This window comes from Pezoporus occidentalis, unplaced genomic scaffold (assembly GCF_034315485.1).
Source record: "Pezoporus occidentalis ecotype Australia unplaced genomic scaffold, CSIRO_AGI_Poc_V1 ctg2, whole genome shotgun sequence".
Classification (NCBI taxonomy): Eukaryota; Metazoa; Chordata; class Aves; order Psittaciformes; family Psittacidae; genus Pezoporus; species Pezoporus occidentalis.
This window is the reverse complement of record NW_026913855.1, coordinates 10,969,102-10,986,500: the sequence shown is the minus strand read 5'-3', so window position 1 is coordinate 10,986,500 and position 17,399 is coordinate 10,969,102. Positions and strand designations below refer to the sequence as shown.

At 41.5% G+C, this 17,399-nt stretch overlaps 2 protein-coding genes across 4 annotated transcripts in view; one reads left to right on the top strand and one right to left on the bottom strand.

Moving 5' to 3' along the window:
- Positions 1-8,231, top strand: part of LYRM4 (LYR motif containing 4) — a 90,949-nt gene extending 82,718 nt beyond the window's left edge. For all 3 annotated transcript variants that reach the window (XR_009964615.1, XM_062617840.1, XM_062617839.1), the window contains one exon: positions 7,861-8,231. Coding sequence is in view for 2 of the 3 variants with exons in the window: in XM_062617839.1 (XP_062473823.1) it covers positions 7,861-8,047 (187 nt within the window). In the remaining variant the exon portion in view is untranslated. The remainder of the gene's footprint in view (positions 1-7,860) is intronic.
- Positions 8,232-16,200: 7,969 nt separating this feature from the next.
- PPP1R3G (protein phosphatase 1 regulatory subunit 3G) lies at positions 16,201-17,060 on the bottom strand. The gene has a single exon (XM_062617832.1). It carries the CDS (start codon positions 17,016-17,018, stop codon positions 16,209-16,211), a length of 810 nt encoding a protein of 269 aa, XP_062473816.1. The 5' UTR covers positions 17,019-17,060; the 3' UTR covers positions 16,201-16,208.
- Positions 17,061-17,399: the final 339 nt, after the last annotated feature.

Sequence of the window (17,399 nt, the reverse complement as noted above, 5' to 3'; positions counted from 1 at the left end):
GGGGGCACAGGTGCGTAAGTCATTTTCTGAAAGACATTAACCTACAAACATACCATATACATCCCTGTGCAACTGTTTTGCAGCCCTTCCCAGCAGCTCCATTGCCCAGTTTACATAAGAAGTATGGCTAAAGTTGATTTTTTTTTTTTTAGTACATTGCATTTCTAGTATTTGACTTTAAATATTGTAAAATGGGGTCTTTAAATTATGATTGTTGTCAGGTGGGAACCGGCCGCTCCTTTTAGTTCTGTGGTAGTTCACACTGAAAGCCTATTAGTGCTACAAAATTACTTTAGCACGCTTCTCAGTGTTTATACCTGCCTGTCAGGACTAAATTTTCTTCAGTGTTTCATTCCAAAAGTCCCTCACAATTAGGGATCCAAGAGGACACCAAGGAGTGAAATATATTTCTTTCATAATGAGAGTTTAGTCTTTGTATGTATTGTGGGGTTAGTGTATCTGTGATACAGAAACATTACAGTATTTTCCTGGATGTAGTGCAGAATGTGTGTTTTGTGACAGTGGCTGTTGTATTATACTACTGACAAAAGTAAGGCAGGCACTCCCACTGGCATTGATGAATTCTGCTTATGTAGTTGCTACAAAACATAGGGTCCTCTGTGAATGGTTTGGGCATTTACATACCAAATGTCTCAGCATTACTAGAGTACCTGTTATACCACACTCAGCACAACGTTATCCAGGTCTTTGTGTGTATTTTCAAGTACTGGTGTTTTGTATTCTTTCTGTGCCACACTCCGTACCTTAACTGAGTGATTTTTTCTTCTCTGCATGCTATGTTGAGATCAGCCTATATTAAGTTTCTCCCCTTTACCCACATGTACTGATTCTAAAAGATTTGCTGCTTCTGTGTTTGACTTTTTGAAGAGTTTGAGCTGCTCTGTGGAGGTAGAGGATTTATATGTAAATAGGAGAGAAAAGGCAAGATGCTGAAATACGTTAGCAGGTAGCAGGAAGAGAGGAGAGGTGGGAGCCTGGAGATTGCCAGGATGCTGAAAGCATGCAACGATCACGCTGGGTCAGAGTATTACCTCTTCAGATTTGCTTCCTCCTTGGATGCGTGTTGTATCAAACCTTCACCTGGCTGTTAAAGCCCAAAATCATTCTTTGCTATCCTTTGACCCACTGTCTGACATCTTTGTAAGGTTACCTTTGCAGCAGCAGCAGCGGGATGCTTCTGCCCCTTCGCAGCAGGCTGCCACCTGTGCCATCTGCTGTTGGGCCCTCCGTACTTTAAGATGGTATTTTTCTTGTCACACTCCTTTTTTCTGTAGGCCAAAAGGCTTGCAAAAAATGAGAGAAGTGAAACAGTATGACTTTACTGAAGGACCACATCTCTTATCCACTTGACTTTCTAATGTTTTTCTTTCTCTGTTGAGGATCCTTACTTGTTATTTCAAGCTATATCAAGTGTGTAGCTATTTGGAGCAAAGGCTATGTCTGTCATGCCCATATTGTCTATAGGGATAATAATAGGTTTGTGTAATTTAAAAAAAAAATAGTATATATATATATATGTTTACAGTATTTTACGTGTTAATCTTTGAGGGATTAGATGTGATTCTCTGCTCTTTTCGCTGAAGAGTATCTCTTCAGGGAGACCACAGAATAAATTAATTAATTTATTTAATTAAATAAATACGTCATCCTGCTGCTGATAGGTTGAATAAAGGTGTACCAAGATAAAGTACGGATGGTTCTAACAAAATTACATGATTTATCATCATTAAGAGAAATAACTTTCAGACAAATTTTCGCCCATTAGCTGGTTTATTTTACTTCACACGTTCCTACTTAGTGAAAACCAGACAAATGGTAGCTATAAATTAATTTTTCCTGCCTTTTCAAAAGCTTCATGTAGCTGTAGAAGATGTTTTGTCACAAAGGAAAAAAGAAAACAGCATTTGCAAAATACAGGCAGAAGTAAATTATACAATAGTTCTGACTTTCCAGCTCTCTGCTTTCCTTCGCTTCCTATCCCACTCCTGTATAGACAAATGGAATCACTGAAAATAAGGGAAACATCTCTAAAATCATACAGTTTTTTCCATATTGATTCCAGCTCTGAGGAACTGGAATAAACTATGTGTTTAAGGAGCCAAGTGCAGTTTTTCAACATTCTTTCCTAATCAAAAATAAATAAGGCTGCTGCTACAGTGTTTAATACGGACACAAAGATCTGGCAAAGCACCAATGTTATTGATGAGGTTTTATTTCCATTTGAGTTTCTAAAATTACTTTGTACCATACTGGTGTGTTTATTATTGCAATACAAGATAATTTCAAAAACTGCTGTATTCATTTAAAGAACATTAAACTGGCTTTTGTTAAGATGAAAAATATTTATGATAAAGTGTGCTGTATATAGCATATCTGGCTTTGGACGTGGGGAAAAAACATAATGATTCTTAAAAACAGTAACAACTTCACATACCTTTGCAAATTGATTGGCATCATCCAACAGGACAGTAGGTAAACAACTGCTAACACTTGCCAGCTCTTAGAAGTAATCATTATTCTTGTACATTTCTGTTCTTGTCACTTTCAAGAACTTAATATGCATTTATAATCATTCACTTAATATGCATTTATAATCATAGTGCAAGAAAGTACTAATGGGTAACTTCTTCCTGTGGTGTTAGAGGCCAAGATTTGCAGCAGCATTATGCAACATGACTGTGGTGTCATCAGGGATTTTTCTTCCTAGTTAAGATTCAGCAGTGTACCTGTGAGGTACACTTGTCAACTTTTCAGGTGCAACAGGATGAACCAATCTGATTTAAAATATGTCTGTGTATGGTATAGATACATTAATAAACAGGACTTTTTCTTTCTTCCCTGTAATAAAGAACCATGCAAATGCATATATTTGTGTGATCCATGGCTGTAGTAGTAAGGTAACCATTTCTTCCCTGCAGCAAAAGAGAGAAGATGGCTATGTTTCTATAGAGACTGTTTTTTTAATGTATTTTACATACTTTTATGTGTGTGTATATATATATATAAAACAATCTACAGATATATTTATATATGTAAATGTGTTGACTGTGTAAAACCATTTTTTAGCACACTAACTTTAGTTATCATCTGCACTTAAAAAAAAACAAGAAGCATTTTTTTTACTTCTCCTGTGATGACCCTCTTGGGAATAATTGAGAGCTAAAGAATTGCTTTCTTACGTTTTCATATTCCTGAGCTATGGTGGCACTTTTATGTGGTTAGGCTTTGTGTTTACCTATAAAGTAATTCTCCGTAGAGTAACAGTGTTGCACCATCTCCTGTTAAGCCACTCATGCTTTTGTCTGCCATTGAAAAGTAAACAGTGCATGAAAAAAAAACCTGGGCTTGGTTTGCCTTTGAGGGCAGAAAATTGCTCCCTAGAGATTTCTTCAGAAACTATATTTAAATAAGGGGACAGTAACTAAATAAACACGGTTTGTTAATTTTGCTATTTGTGTTACAAATGGGGGAAGACATAGGAGGGACAGAGAAGGGAAGCTCCTCTGTACCACTCTTACATTGAGTTAGCTTAGAAAGCAGTGGTAAAGACACAAGGGTCTGTAGTCATACCGCATTTATTACGTGAGAACATACTCTGATTGCAATTAGGAAAATGATGTTTCCCCATCATCAGTTGGGGAACTCAATCAAGATATGTCACCAGCTGTGCAAGGTGCTAACATTCCTTCAAGGGCTGAGACCTAAATTGTCTTTCCTTGTCATGTGTCACTCCTGCTGAGAGATATTACAAGCCAGGTTTATTGTCATTTTGGCTTTGCATTTGTTTACTGAAGCTGTGGACATCCTTCTGATCCACCTGATCTGGCTGTGCATTGCCATTTCCTTTTGGACATTACTTTTCCTCAGGTCTGCTACCTAGCTGCTTACCCAAGTAATTTTAAGGCACTGAAATTTGTCATTAAGACCTCACCTAAGCAGGTAGATAGTTGTTTGGTAGGAAGATAATGATGAGCAGTTCGGTAACAGTGAGAAGAAGTATCTTCATCAGGGCTCAGCAGGATTTGTTAGAGCTCACAGGTTATTCACCATGTAATTGCAATTTGTTAAATACATGGGAAAAAGGGATACCTGGCCACCTTTGTATTGCAGAGCCAGCACAATTAAGGAGGAGAAAATTAAACACTATGGTTTATTAAAGTCAACAAATGTTTTTCATCTATTTTATGTACAGAGCTGTGAAGGAAAGATGCCATCATACCTTCCAGAGCAGTACCATGCACTCTAAAATGACTAAGGCAAGTTAGAAAAAAGTTTAAAACCCAGTCACCTTATTTTCAGCTCTGCAGAAGCAGTCACTTTTCCCTCAACTCTGAGCTGCAAAGTAAATTCTTCATATGAATAAAACCCACAAGACACACCACGTACCTTCAAAAGCTGAAGACCTAGTAGTAGTTTGCAAAGTCTGCAGGGTCTACTCCAGTGCCTGTGTTGGATAGGAAGGCAGACCCTTGGTTTCAGGCTACCTTCCAGGTCACCACGGTCCCCTTGCAGTTGTATCTATCACATGGCTTGGCATGAAAGCTATATATAACCTGCTCAGCAGCCACCACAGGTCTCCCTGAGAGTCAGGCACTGGTCAACCATAGACTGTTTTGAGAGGACAGTTGGCAATTTGACTGGATTTGGTGAATTTTTAGGGTGATAGCATGTTCTTCTAACGTCTTCAGGACATGGGGATCTTTTTTATCAATATTTATTCTACTTCTTTTTATTTAATTCTACTATTGAATTTTTACTGCACCTCCCCATACACATCTCTGATACTCTGCTATCTGGGGAAAACCTCTCATACTTCCTTTTCCCAATAGTGAGAAAAGATTCCCTGAAGAGGCTTTTCCCTGTAATTGCTGCTGCCAGCCACGAGCAAGGAAAAGTCCTGTTTCTGTCTGAACACATAAACACCTAATAACCAGAAAATGGTTGAGTTACAGGATGGACCAGTGCTTACTGTTCAGTCATTTATTTTTCCCTGTTTGTTGTCTCTTATCTGTTGACAAATCCCATTCTGAAACCTTGAGTCTTCCCCTGGATTCAGATGGAAGGCAAGATTAAGTTTTTCAAGTTCACAAGAAAAAACTGACTGTATAGATTTGTCCTAAATCTCTGAATAAGGACAAATTGTCAGGTTTTGGTGGTCAGGCTTGTCAGACTTACTTTTAAAGTACATAATTTTGCAGGCAGAATTTAAACATTAAATAATTCAGTCAGATCCGAAAAGCAGCCTTTATATTTCTATTTATTATCTTCTCCTGATGGCAGAGTGGTTCTTTAGTGCACATTCTTTCCTGCAGAATTTAATTGCAATATGTTACCTTACAGAGGTAAATCAAATTCTGGGTAACAAAGTTGCTGAACAAATGGTAGAGCCTTTTTCCACAAAAGCTTCCTGTGATTAATGAAAATACCCTGACACTGACCTATGCACTGGCTGCCAGCCATCTACCAGAAGAGTACATGGTATGTGGTGTACAAGCTACAAACTCACATGATGAAAAAAAGAACACAATAGATAGCCACTTAAGTCTTTAAACTTGGAATGATACACAGTGATGCTTGCTGCTTAAGTCCTTTCTTTAGACTTAGCATCAGTGAGGACACTGTAAGAACGCTGTTTTGATTCAGAGGGTTAATGAGTGTCAGTGTGTAAATACTGGCGCAGTCCTTCTGCTGAGGCAGTGGATGTTTATTGATGTGAATTTTTCAGCAGCTATAAAGGGAAGGTCTGTTTGTTTTGTCTGAAGTGCATGGGAAAGGCTTGATCATAATGTTAGAAATTCAAGGCTAATGGTTTAAAAAATTTTTCATGTTTCAAAGTTCAGCTTAAAATGGTATGGCATGGCATAGCTGCTTTAAGGGAGGCAGCAGCCCAGCAAAGGCAGAAGGCCCAGCACTGTGCATTCACTGAAATGCCCGCATGCCTGTGGTTTGCCAAGGAAGCAGCTCAACACGCACATCTGTGGTTTCATGGCATTCAAGACAAGATGTACAGCAGTAGATAATATCACCTGTTGGCACAGGAGCAGCAAACAACAGGTCGTACCTTTCTCTTACATAGCCATCTGCCCCGGCTGAATATGATTGACTGAGAAGTCACGTACTCGGTCTCATCTATCTCCCCAGTTGGTGGAGAAAAAGAAATGCAATTCAGGTTTCAGCATTTTTATAATCCCTCTGAGCCTCCCATTAAATTTGCTCTACTGTGTGGGAAAGGATTAAAGATTCTTTGGGCTCCAAAACACAGTATACAGAAATTAAGTACTACAGCATGGTTTGTTGTAAGGCAGCAACTAAAGTGTATAGCTTGCCACATAACCCAGAGCAGCAAGTTCTCTTTGATAAGTAACAGTTGTTGACAGCTTAAAATTTCTGTTGGTAACACATGCCACAGTTGTGTACAGCCTTTGTTTTAAATATTCTGTGTGCAACATACTTCGTAAGTAATTTAAAATATAATCCAACTCGTTCATATGCTGTTAGTAACTTAGCTCAGTGCCAAAAGAAGGGAAGTTTGCTGGCGAAGAGAACTTCTGTTCCTTTAAGAATGGCTCATAAATTCTCCCTTGTAATAAATATTTCAAGATTAAAATCAATGTGTTACAAGTTTCAGACAAGGCTGTTTATCAAAATGAAATAGTTCATTTCCTAAAAGGCAATATTATTTACATTTTATGTGAGTGTGGGCATAGATGAGAGATTTTTATTTAAGAGCAGCCAAGATTTTTTTCCCCCTCAAAAATGGTAAATTAAAAATGCTGCAAAATTGCTCTCCCTAATTTTTCACTATTTTGACAGCCTGACTTGTTGTCAGGCTTAGTTTGTGCAGTATTAAATTCTAATAATTATATTGTACTTAGTGTAATTAAGCATCTAGCCTTTTTGTCCTAATTCCATAATTAAACAGAAGAACTTCATTTGTATGTATGTGGAAAGGACACAGAGCTACCGTGTACCCAGGCTTTGTGGAGGAAGTAGGGGTGAGAAAGGGCATAACAGATATTAAAAATCAGATTCAGAAATTCATACTTTTAAAATAAATGTTTTCCCCTGCTTATGTTACCCTACTTGCATGAAACTTCTTCCTTCCACACCACAACTGTTAAGCAAAGAGCTGTGTGTGACTACTGCCAGCTGCCCATCTGTCTACAATTTACCAGTGTTACAACGCAGACTGGAAAGTACTAAAGAACAAGAGGAATCAAAGTATCAATGTTGCATTTTTGTCATTTTTCATTTCCTCATTGCACTAGAAAGCACATATATATGAGGTGTCAATACCATCTCATGAACAAGAGGTCAGTTCCAGTGTGTGTAAAATGTTACTGCTGAGCTAACTGTAACTGGTTTCACCCTGTGTAAGGCAGAGTAAATCAGGACTCCAAAGGAACTGGAAAGCAATACCATACCATGGAGTTAATATCTAGAGTCTCCACCCAAAAAGCGTAGTGAGAAATACCTGGTGACTCTATCTTTTTATTTTTCATTATATGCATATTTTCAGTTTTCTAAATACACAGCCTGTTTGCTTTTCCTCTGTAGTAACCTCCAATATTAACTAAATACGATCCTTTGAACAGTATTCCTCAATGTCATGATTTCAAGATTTTATATACACAGATATGTTATATATCAGTTATTTTTCTTAACATCTAGGCTGAAACAAGATTATTTACAAAAATATGCTTATAGAAAAAAAAATTATAAAAAAGCTAAACATATGGGCTACTCAGTTCTTGGAGTTTTAAATCACTCTTACACAGCTGAAATTATGACCTGTTGCCTTTCTGGTTTCAGCTTTCTGCTATTTTGGTTTGATTTCAGGTTACTATTGGGCAACTGTATTCCACGCAGAAACTGGTTATTGAGAGTCCAGAAAACACATAGGTATGAGAAGACTCCAATCCTGAAGCGACACTGGACCATCATCAGAATCCTACAGTGCCACATACAGAAGCGTAAACTCACTGCACATGTCGGAGCTTTTCTGTTCAGCAGAAGAAATGCCTGAGAGACTCAGTTTTTGGCAACCAAAGTACTATTTTCTAATGGTTCACATGTTCTAAAATATATTGCTGTGATTTATGATAGCATGTAAGGTAGTCTTGAAATGCATGTGCTTGTGTGTTCCATGTGATGGAATAGTTCCGGCCCTACTTTGACAATAAAATTTCATTAAACTAGCTGTAACTAGATACATTTTTCTGCTGCTGACCTTGTCTCTCACAGAGCATGAAAGATGTGTTAAAAGTCCCTCACCCAGTTACTAAGTTCTTATTGATAGTGTTCCATTTAAAAATACACAGCATGTTACTAAACACATAGTTCATTTTAAAACCAGGGATGAACAGTTTTCATTTCCTGGACCTTGATGCTTACAATAATCATAAGCTGTATATTGCGCTTTGTTTTTTTTTTTTAAAGAGCATCCCTTTACATTTCAGGAGGTAACATAAAAATTTAAATAGTTCTTTTTGTACTCATAAGTACTTTGAGTTCATAATAGCCAGTCTTATCCTACTTTTAGCAATTAACAGATCAGAACAGCAGAATGCAAGACTTACATCGCTGAGGCTTGGGAGCTTTAGAATACATTTTCGCCATTGAGTCCTTTTCTAAATTTATTGAGGTGCAGCTATTGGCAGAAAGCCCCACATCCCTTTACGCAAGGTTTCCCTTGTTCACAAAGCTCCTGAATTTTGCAGGAGAAAAAGAACCTAACTACAACAATAACTCAAATGCTGAAAGTCAGGAATTGGCAGCAAGCTTTGCCTAGCAAAAGTGGAACACTCAGTATAGTGTTTTATTGGCTATTATTAAAACTAGAACAATCAACCCTTTTAAGACAGTACGTTAAAAAAAATAAAGCAAAAAATTTAATCAGGTTCTGTTCAAGTCATTGCTGTGCTTGAATTTGTCTTCTGTTAGAAATTTGCAGAAAAACTAAGTAATACAAAGCTTTTTAATAGCATACAGGGAAAAAATACTCCTTTTTTCTTCAAGGGTTTGTTGTAGGGTTTTTTTTAAGAAGGGAGACAGAAACAAAACTAGTTCCGTGACACTGTGGCCTTTAAAAACCTCCCCTTATTTTTCTTGCTTCCCAAAAGTCAGCTTTGTTTAGAATTTTTGTAGTTCTGCATTGTTCAGGCTGTGGGATAACATTATTAAAGCAGAGGATAGACAAAGTGTCCAATTTAGAACAAATTCCCATTCCTCACTACCATCATTTAAAGTGTATTTTATAATTTGATACAGTTAGATTGAAATGTATAGTAATGCATTCCATTAACAATATAGTGCACGGAATAAGATACCGTGACTACCTGAAACTACAAATGTAGCCTCCACTCTCTTTCAAATTAAAGGTAAATACAGTAATAATTATCTTCCTATTAAGTGTATAAGTACTGCAGTGTAAATTGCTTTTAGTGAACATTTTATTAAAATTGAATTTAATTAACCTTACAGGTAATACACATTTAATTCTGTGTTTTAAATCTCCACATTCACAACTGAGTAATTAAGTGCACTTAAGTAAATGGTGAAAGTGTAGGGGAAGAAAGGTTTGATTACCATTTCAGGTTCCAGTGAACTCGCATGTAGTCAACATCTTACACTTTAGAGGACACAGGCTTGGAACGGCAGCCAGTTTTATGCTCTAAGGAACTTGATCCCTAAAACAGTACATGCAAAATCCTTGTTTAAAACAGCTTCATTACTGAAACAAGCACTGCATACTGTTTCAAGATCTGAGAATGTATGCTAGGAAACAAAATAAACATCCTTATAAATAGTGTAGCCCTAATTTATAAAGAGGGACAACTCCAGTAATATTTTTGCTATTTGAACCTATGTTTCAACCATCTTCACCAAAAAAAAAAAAAAGAAAAAAAAGTTTGTTTTCAAGTAGAGAGGCCTTTTAAATACATAATAATTTCTTCCAAATACCAGTACCTTTCCAGTGAAGTTCTTTATTGATGCTTCCAGTGAGAATGCAGTTGTAGATGACAGATGCTGTCATACAGGCATGCAGGCACAAGAATGTGTAATTTCTTATTAATCCCCTCAAAAGTAGTAAAAAGATTACTCTTCCTTTAATGACTGAAAATTCTGCTGTTAAATTTTGGTAGTGGATACAGCAGTACTGTACTCCTAACTCATGCCATCTGCTCCTACTTTCTGTCTCAAGGTTACCACTCAGATTATCTCCCTTAGCTATTCATACCTCCGAAAGATCAGTAGTAACCTTCAGGATACATTTACAAAGAGGGCCTATCAAGAAAATTTAAAAACAAACAAATAAATAAATAAATAAAAATCAGGCTCTGTAATTTCCCTCTCCCCAGATCTGTGGTACAGAGGTTTGGTAGCTTTCTCAGCCAAGGGGAGATTAGTCCTTATTCCAAATTACCCGTAGACTTACACACACTATTTATACATTACTTATTAGAACAAATGTAAGAAAACTGCTGCTGCCAAAGACCAAAAGCCTGTGTAATTCTAACGTAACACAAGTGCAAAGTTAGAAACATATTAGCGTTTACTACTCAAAGGTATTAGCATTTAATACTCAAACATCACTGCATTTTAGATGTTTGTTCTCTGTTTTAGACAGATCTGTATGTTTCCTTACCAGCACACATGTAAGTGCACACTCTCCTACTGTTAGTTATATGCCTATTAGTTGTTTGTGATTGGAAGATAACTGGAAATACTATGTTTTCCATGCCTCATGCCCATTTAAGTAATTTTGTTATAACCCGGTTCTGTATAAAAACACACCTTACCAAATGCTTTGTCATTGAAATCCTACAAACTACAAAAGGAAAATACTTAGAAGCCACATCTGGCTTATGAAGTCCAGTGCTGAAATAATAGTTGTAGGCTTGGATTACTTTAGTATTATGTTTGAACCCGCTTGCCCTATTCTTACTCATGGATAGGCATATGCTCATTGTCACGGCTGGAGACAGCGAACTGTAGAGCTGGCACTGTGGTCCAGCCTCAGAGTTGCTGTGCTCTTACAACTGCACCTTCTGTGCTTCACCAGTTCCGTTTACGCTGCAATACTCATTAAATCTCTCTCTTGGCACGCTGTCAGGAGCTTTGTTGGATTTTGTTAAAGCAGTGTAAACAACAGGAATAGTTTAAACACAAAGGAATGATCCTATGACTTATGTACAATGTCCGCTATTATAAAAAGTGTATCCTTTTTCCTTAGAAGGGAGTGCAGTATCTTTACTAAAGCTGCAATGTCTTATCGAAAACAAGCTTGCTTTTGTGTTATATTAAAAATGTTTCTCTGTCCCTGGTCTCAATGTTTTAGCAAACTATTAACCTCAGCAGTACGCACCAAAATTTGAATGTTTACATGCCCTGAAGTTTGTCGTGACTTTTACAGTATAAACGTGGAAACAGTGCTCTGTAAGAAGAAGAAAAAAAAAACAATTTGTCTAATATCAGTAACTGTTTAAAGGATAGGGATTTCTGTTGTGTGTTACAGCTTCCCAGGAGATTTTACTGCAATTGAAAACTCAGTTTCGGAATGCCCAGATCTATCAGAGGTACAGGTGTCCTGGAGGAAAGCAACTCGAGGGAATAGCATGTGAAAGCTTTACATACAGTGTTGAAATAGGCCAAGAAGTATTTTAACGATTTCTAAAAAGTTATTTCTGTATAAAACCTCACCAAGTTTCCAGGCATTAAAAGCATTACATTCACCCTCTTAACATCAACAGGTACAATAATTTTATGGAGAAGCACCAGCCTCTCAACCTCCTTTCTGTAATGCGACATAAATGCACCTCCCCAGATACCCAGCATAGACCATACATCAAAACAAAGAACAGAGCCATGAAAGAGCTGTGCACTGACTGTTTTCCTGAGTTTTCCATAATGATCTACAGTGAAATCCTACCATTATTCACACTGGGAGTATACTGATCGCTTTGTTCCACAGTTCTTAACACAGGCATCATTATTTCATACTTTTAGGAATGTTTTGCTTGATGACATTTATAAAACTAAAAAGGATGGAAGGTGTGTAGCTCTTTTACTGAGAGTTTACATTCTTTTTATTTTTTTTCGGTGTTTTAGAACACAAAAATGGTGCATGAGCCCTGGAAGCAGGAAAAATGAGAAGGCAGTAATTCTTCTACCACTGTGTATTTTCTACAACTGTAAGATGAAAAAAATTCAGAATTCTCAAACCTGTATCACAAACATGTTCACCTTCAAAGGATTCTGCAGCTTTCACAGAAAACTAAGTTATCATCAATGTGTGACAAGAGGTGCTTCTTTCTGGACTACTTACCTTTTCTACTGTGAAGCACAGTATCTACTTACAAGAGAGGGAAGTGGTATTAAGTACTGCATTCAAATGACTTCTCTTATGTGTTCGGAGTAAGAGAACTATGGAGACCTGTGAAGAATGTAAAGGCTTTCTATTGAAAGAGTGCACCCCATAAATATTTATACCAGTCTTTGGCAATATGCTAATCCAAGGCAAGTAATTTTCCCTCTCTTAAAAAGAATCATGAAAAACAATTAAGGTGATTTAATTACAGCCACGCAATAGGCAGCAGATTTTGAACTCCTGACAGATGAACATTCATCACAGTGCCGTGTTACCCTAACCCCATAACACAAGACTCTGAACAGAATAGACAATTAAACCTAGATCATTTCCCTTACCTTCCTGCAGTACTTTGGGCCAGATCCAAATCCCTAAGAAGCCAATGGGAGCAGAAGCCAGGCTTTTCAAGTACTGACTGAAAGCCCCAGCTTTAAATAAAACAGAACTAGTTTGCATGCAAGTTTGTGGTTCTTCATGACACTAAAGTAAATTTAGCTTCAGAGTCCTTTTCTGAATCATTTAGATCTGAATTTAAATGTAAGCGGCAAAAAATGGCTCAAGGAAGATTTAACTTAGCTGTCCTTCACAGTTACTCAGCACAGTTTCAACTGTATTGAACTTTCTGGTTCTACATACACCTATAAAACCATTTGGCAGCTGTTTCTCCCCTAAACCCTTAATCCATGGGGAAACAAACCAGAAATATGAGTACAATGAAAATCTTTGGAGCTGGAATTTTTCCAAAAGCACTTACAAATCTTTACCATTTCTGATATCTCAGGTTAGGGGAGGGAGGGTGTTTATGAGCACATTCTCCAGAAGTTATGCTCTGAATCTTTATAAAATACGACATTAACAGTAATGCAACCAGACAAGAAGAGTGCTTACTTAATGCTTTACTCTGCTGGGACTTTTGATTTTACACAATTAAAAATACTTCATTTTGAAGCATTTCTTGAGTAAAATTGCAATTATGCCATGTATCTCAGCCTACTACCACAAGCAGCAGCCCTGTGCTTGCCAGCATGGAGTACACACATGGTCTGGTTCGGATTCTTACACTACTGCCCAATGTAATCTTTGGTGAGGCTTTGCATTTCTGTAGCCCCCAGTAAGCTCATCTGTGAAAATGCAGAGCAGTGTGTGTAGGCAGTCTTTGAAACCTGCTTTGGCAATCTGTGCTTCTGTAAATTCTTCAAAGTACAAAAATGTGCTATGGATTAAGAAGTGAGTGTGTCTGAGGCTTGTGTGAGCCCTGCCCAGACACAGCCACCAGGATATGGCTGTTCTTTAAATTCTGTTCAAGGAGAGAGGGATCCCTCCCCTCCCTTTTTTGGCAGAGCTTCCTTATTCTCCAAAGCAATTAATAAACAAAACACAGACTAAGAAATGGGCTCCAGAAGCCTCAAATACTACCTTGCACTTAAAGAATCAATTTCAGTGCTGTTAGCTTCACGTATCGTTGTAAGAGCACACCATTAACACAAGTATCTGAAGAAAGGCTAATTCATACTAGATTATTCCACTTAATATCCTGTAATCCTGTAACACATGGCAGTTTTAAAACAAACTTGGTACTACTCTTAACAGCAAGGCAGTTTCTGAAGGAACTAAACACCTCTTTGTATTTGGCCATATTCTCACACAATGGTTTATGTACAGGTATCTGGAGACATTCAAGGCCAGGCTGGATATGGTTCTGGGCAACCTGCTCTAGTTGAAGATGTTCCTGCTCACTGCAGGAAGGATTGGACTAGATGACCTCTGAAGGTCCCTTCCAACCCAAACCATTCTATGATTCTATGGTTCAGGGAGGAGGGAGAGCAGGCTGTGTTTCAGAAGCAGTGCCTGTGTTAGCAAAACTGCAGAAGTCTGACACTGCCTCTGCTTCATGTCACCTCCCCAGTAAACCCCCAGCTTCTAGCTCTGATTCTGAACCAGCTCTCCCAAGAGGCAGATTATTGGAAGATTCATTTTCAAGAATGGGGAATTACATAAGGAAGATATTTTTTCTAAGGTGCTCGTAATGGGCTTTGAGATGTTCCACATGTTTACGTCTTCTACATCTTCAGAGGAAATGAAGACATGAGAAAACTCACACAATAGGCTCTCTTTTTAAAAGGAAAGTAATCTTCCCAGGCCTTACTGAAGAACATACATTCATGACACAGTATTTTCTGTGTTCTGGCAGTGTCTTACCCACTGATCTTTTCATCAGAAAAACTACCCTCAATTTTAAGACACTGTATCAGAAGAAAATAAGCGGAGTCAAAGCTGCAGAAGAGGCAGAACAAAACTCAACCGACACCTGGCTATTTACCCCCCATGCTAGTAAAGGTTCCTCACATCACAGCTCTGCCCAAGATGCCCCTTAGAAGAGCATACAGGCCCGTCATGGGCTTACAGGGCAATTTGCCTTGCTGCCTATGGACAGGCAACATCCCCGGTTACAGCAAGGCACACCGACAGCTCGAGCCCCTCTGCACCCCACATGGTAGGGCAGGAATGCAGCCAGTTTGCAAAACCAGTAAGCATCCCATTATGTTTTGCTACACACAAAAAGAAGGATGTGTAATGGTGAGCTTTTTCACTTTTTTAAAGCTTTTTTTATTCTTACAAACCCATTCTCATTGGTACTTTTTGCTTAATTTCAGGGCTTGGGGCACCAGTAGTAGTCAACCAAGCTCGCAGGGCAAGAGTGAAGACTACAGAAACCATTTCAAGTGCCCAGCGTGACAAAGCCCAACCGTGAGCACAACAAACCCCTTTCCCAGCAACATACAAACACTGAACAGTACGTAGCAAAATAAGCTGAATAAATTAGAAATACTTGAGAAATGTGGTGCAAAATGTAATACAAGGAGAGCTGAACTAAGGCACGTCTTTTCATTTGTTACTGAGGACACCCTCTGTGTTGCATCCTCCTGTGGGAGAAGGTCATCCAAACCAGTCACCACTCCCCAAACCTGGAAATGCCGAACTGTGTGCAAGACGGACACCAGCTTTTACTTCACAGTGAGTTACTCAGAGGTGTTACTAAAGTTCTCCTGATAAATGCAGCATCAGCAAATGCTTTAACTCCTCCTCTGTCCCGGTTTTAGACTCCTCATCTGTGCGAGAAGTCACCAGTCTATTTTAAGCAAAAACATTTTTGCAGAAGTCCCTGTTGGCTGCTATTAGCCAGGAGGGATGTGCGCACAGGCCTGGGGAAGGCAGGGAGCGGTATCGAAGTGTGCGGAGTGACAAAAACCAGAGCAGCCCAGTTCAGCCCCAGAGCCAGCCCCCGGACAGGCTGTTGTTCAGAGATGCCGCAGGCACGGTAAAGGTGGTACGGACAGGGTTGTCGTGAGGTTGACGGGTGCTCACAGCAGTGAATGGTACTGTCACGGAGTCCATTCAACTAACAAAATAACTGAAAACACAAAGCACACCACTGCTGTCGCAGTACTGTCTCTGAAATGGATGTGAGAACAGGAAAACCTGGATCCAAAGTTACATCTGGAGCGAACGCATCACAAAGTTTTCACACCAGCGCTCTGTGCGGCTCTGACTAATCAGGTAGGTGCAGTCAAGCCTGAACCAAGACCCCAAAAATTCACTTCAAGAGGGGAAAAGCAAAGCCCTACTCAGTCTCTTCTTCTCTCCACAAAGTAAAAGGAAAACGATTCCACAAGCCACAGCAACGCGACACTATGCACGTCCATCCTCTGCCGGAAAAAACGAAGCAGCCGCTCAAAACCCACCAGGTTTGGGGGACTCTCCGGGGTGAGGCCCCCCCCGAGAGGGCCTCTGGCGCGGGGCTGCGGTCGGGCGCCCATCAATCGCGGGGGCCTATCTCGAGGCAGCCGCAGCACCGCAGAGTGTAGTTGCGGCCGCCGTTGTTGTCCCAGAACTCGCCCTGCGGGCCGCGGTACCGGATGGCGAAGTGAAGGGCCGAGCCCTCCCGCAGGCTCGGCGGGACAGGCAGGGTGAAGCAGTAGCGCTCGGCCGGCGGGTCGGGGGGCAGCGGGGCGGCCGGGACGTCCAAGAAGGAGAGCCACTCGTTGAAGGTGTAGCGCACCGTCACCTCCTGGGGGCCGGGGCCGCCCCACACTCGCACCGTGCCCCGCACGTCGGTGGGCGCCGCGGGCCGCCCCAGCCGCTCCAGGCAGACTCGTTGCCGCTGCAGCCGCTCGGCGCTGGGCTCCCCGCCGTCGGGGAAGTCGGGCACCAGGCGCGGCGTGGGCTGCGGCGGGTCCTCACCGGGAGGCAGCGGGTCCGGCTCGGCGGCGGCCGGGCTCTGCAGGCGGGACAGCGCGGCAGGCGGCACCTGCGGCTCCTCGGCGTCGCTGAAGTGCTTGACGCTGGCGAGGCTCAGCCCCAGCGAGTCGGCGAATTGCACCCGCTTCTTGCACTTGCTGCAACAGTCTTCGCCCGCCGCCGCTTCCTCCTCTTCCTCTTCCTCCTCCTCCTCTGCCTCCTCCTCCACCTCCTCCCGCCGCATGCCGGGGCCGGGGGACGGCGGCCGCCCGCAGCGGCGCAGCTCCAGCAGCATCAGCTTGGCGTCGCGGGGCACCGTCGGGGCCGCTCCAAGAAGCCGCCGCTCTCCCGCCGCCGGCTCCTGCCGCGGGCGTGCGGGGCTCGCCATGGCGGGGCGCCCCGCTGGGCCCGTCCCGGCCGCCCCTGTGGCGGCGAGCGGGCGGGCCGGCACCGCTTTATCCGGCGCCCCCGCCGCAGGCCCCGGGCGAGGGGCGCGCCCACCCGCCGGCCCCGGAGCCTCCCCGCGGGCGGGACCTCCCGCAGCGGGCGGTACCGGGATGGCAGCAGCCGCGACGGGCGGACACGCACGTCCTCCCGCCCGCGGCCCGCGCAGGGGCTCCCGACACCGCGGCGCAGGGGGAGAGCGGCGAGCAACGCTGCCGGGCGTTCAGAGGGCTGGGGGGGACAGACGGGGTGGGCAGGCACAGCCGCGCCCCGCGGAGCCAGCTGGGCCTGCCCGTGTCCTTTAACCCCCGCCGCCGCCGCCACT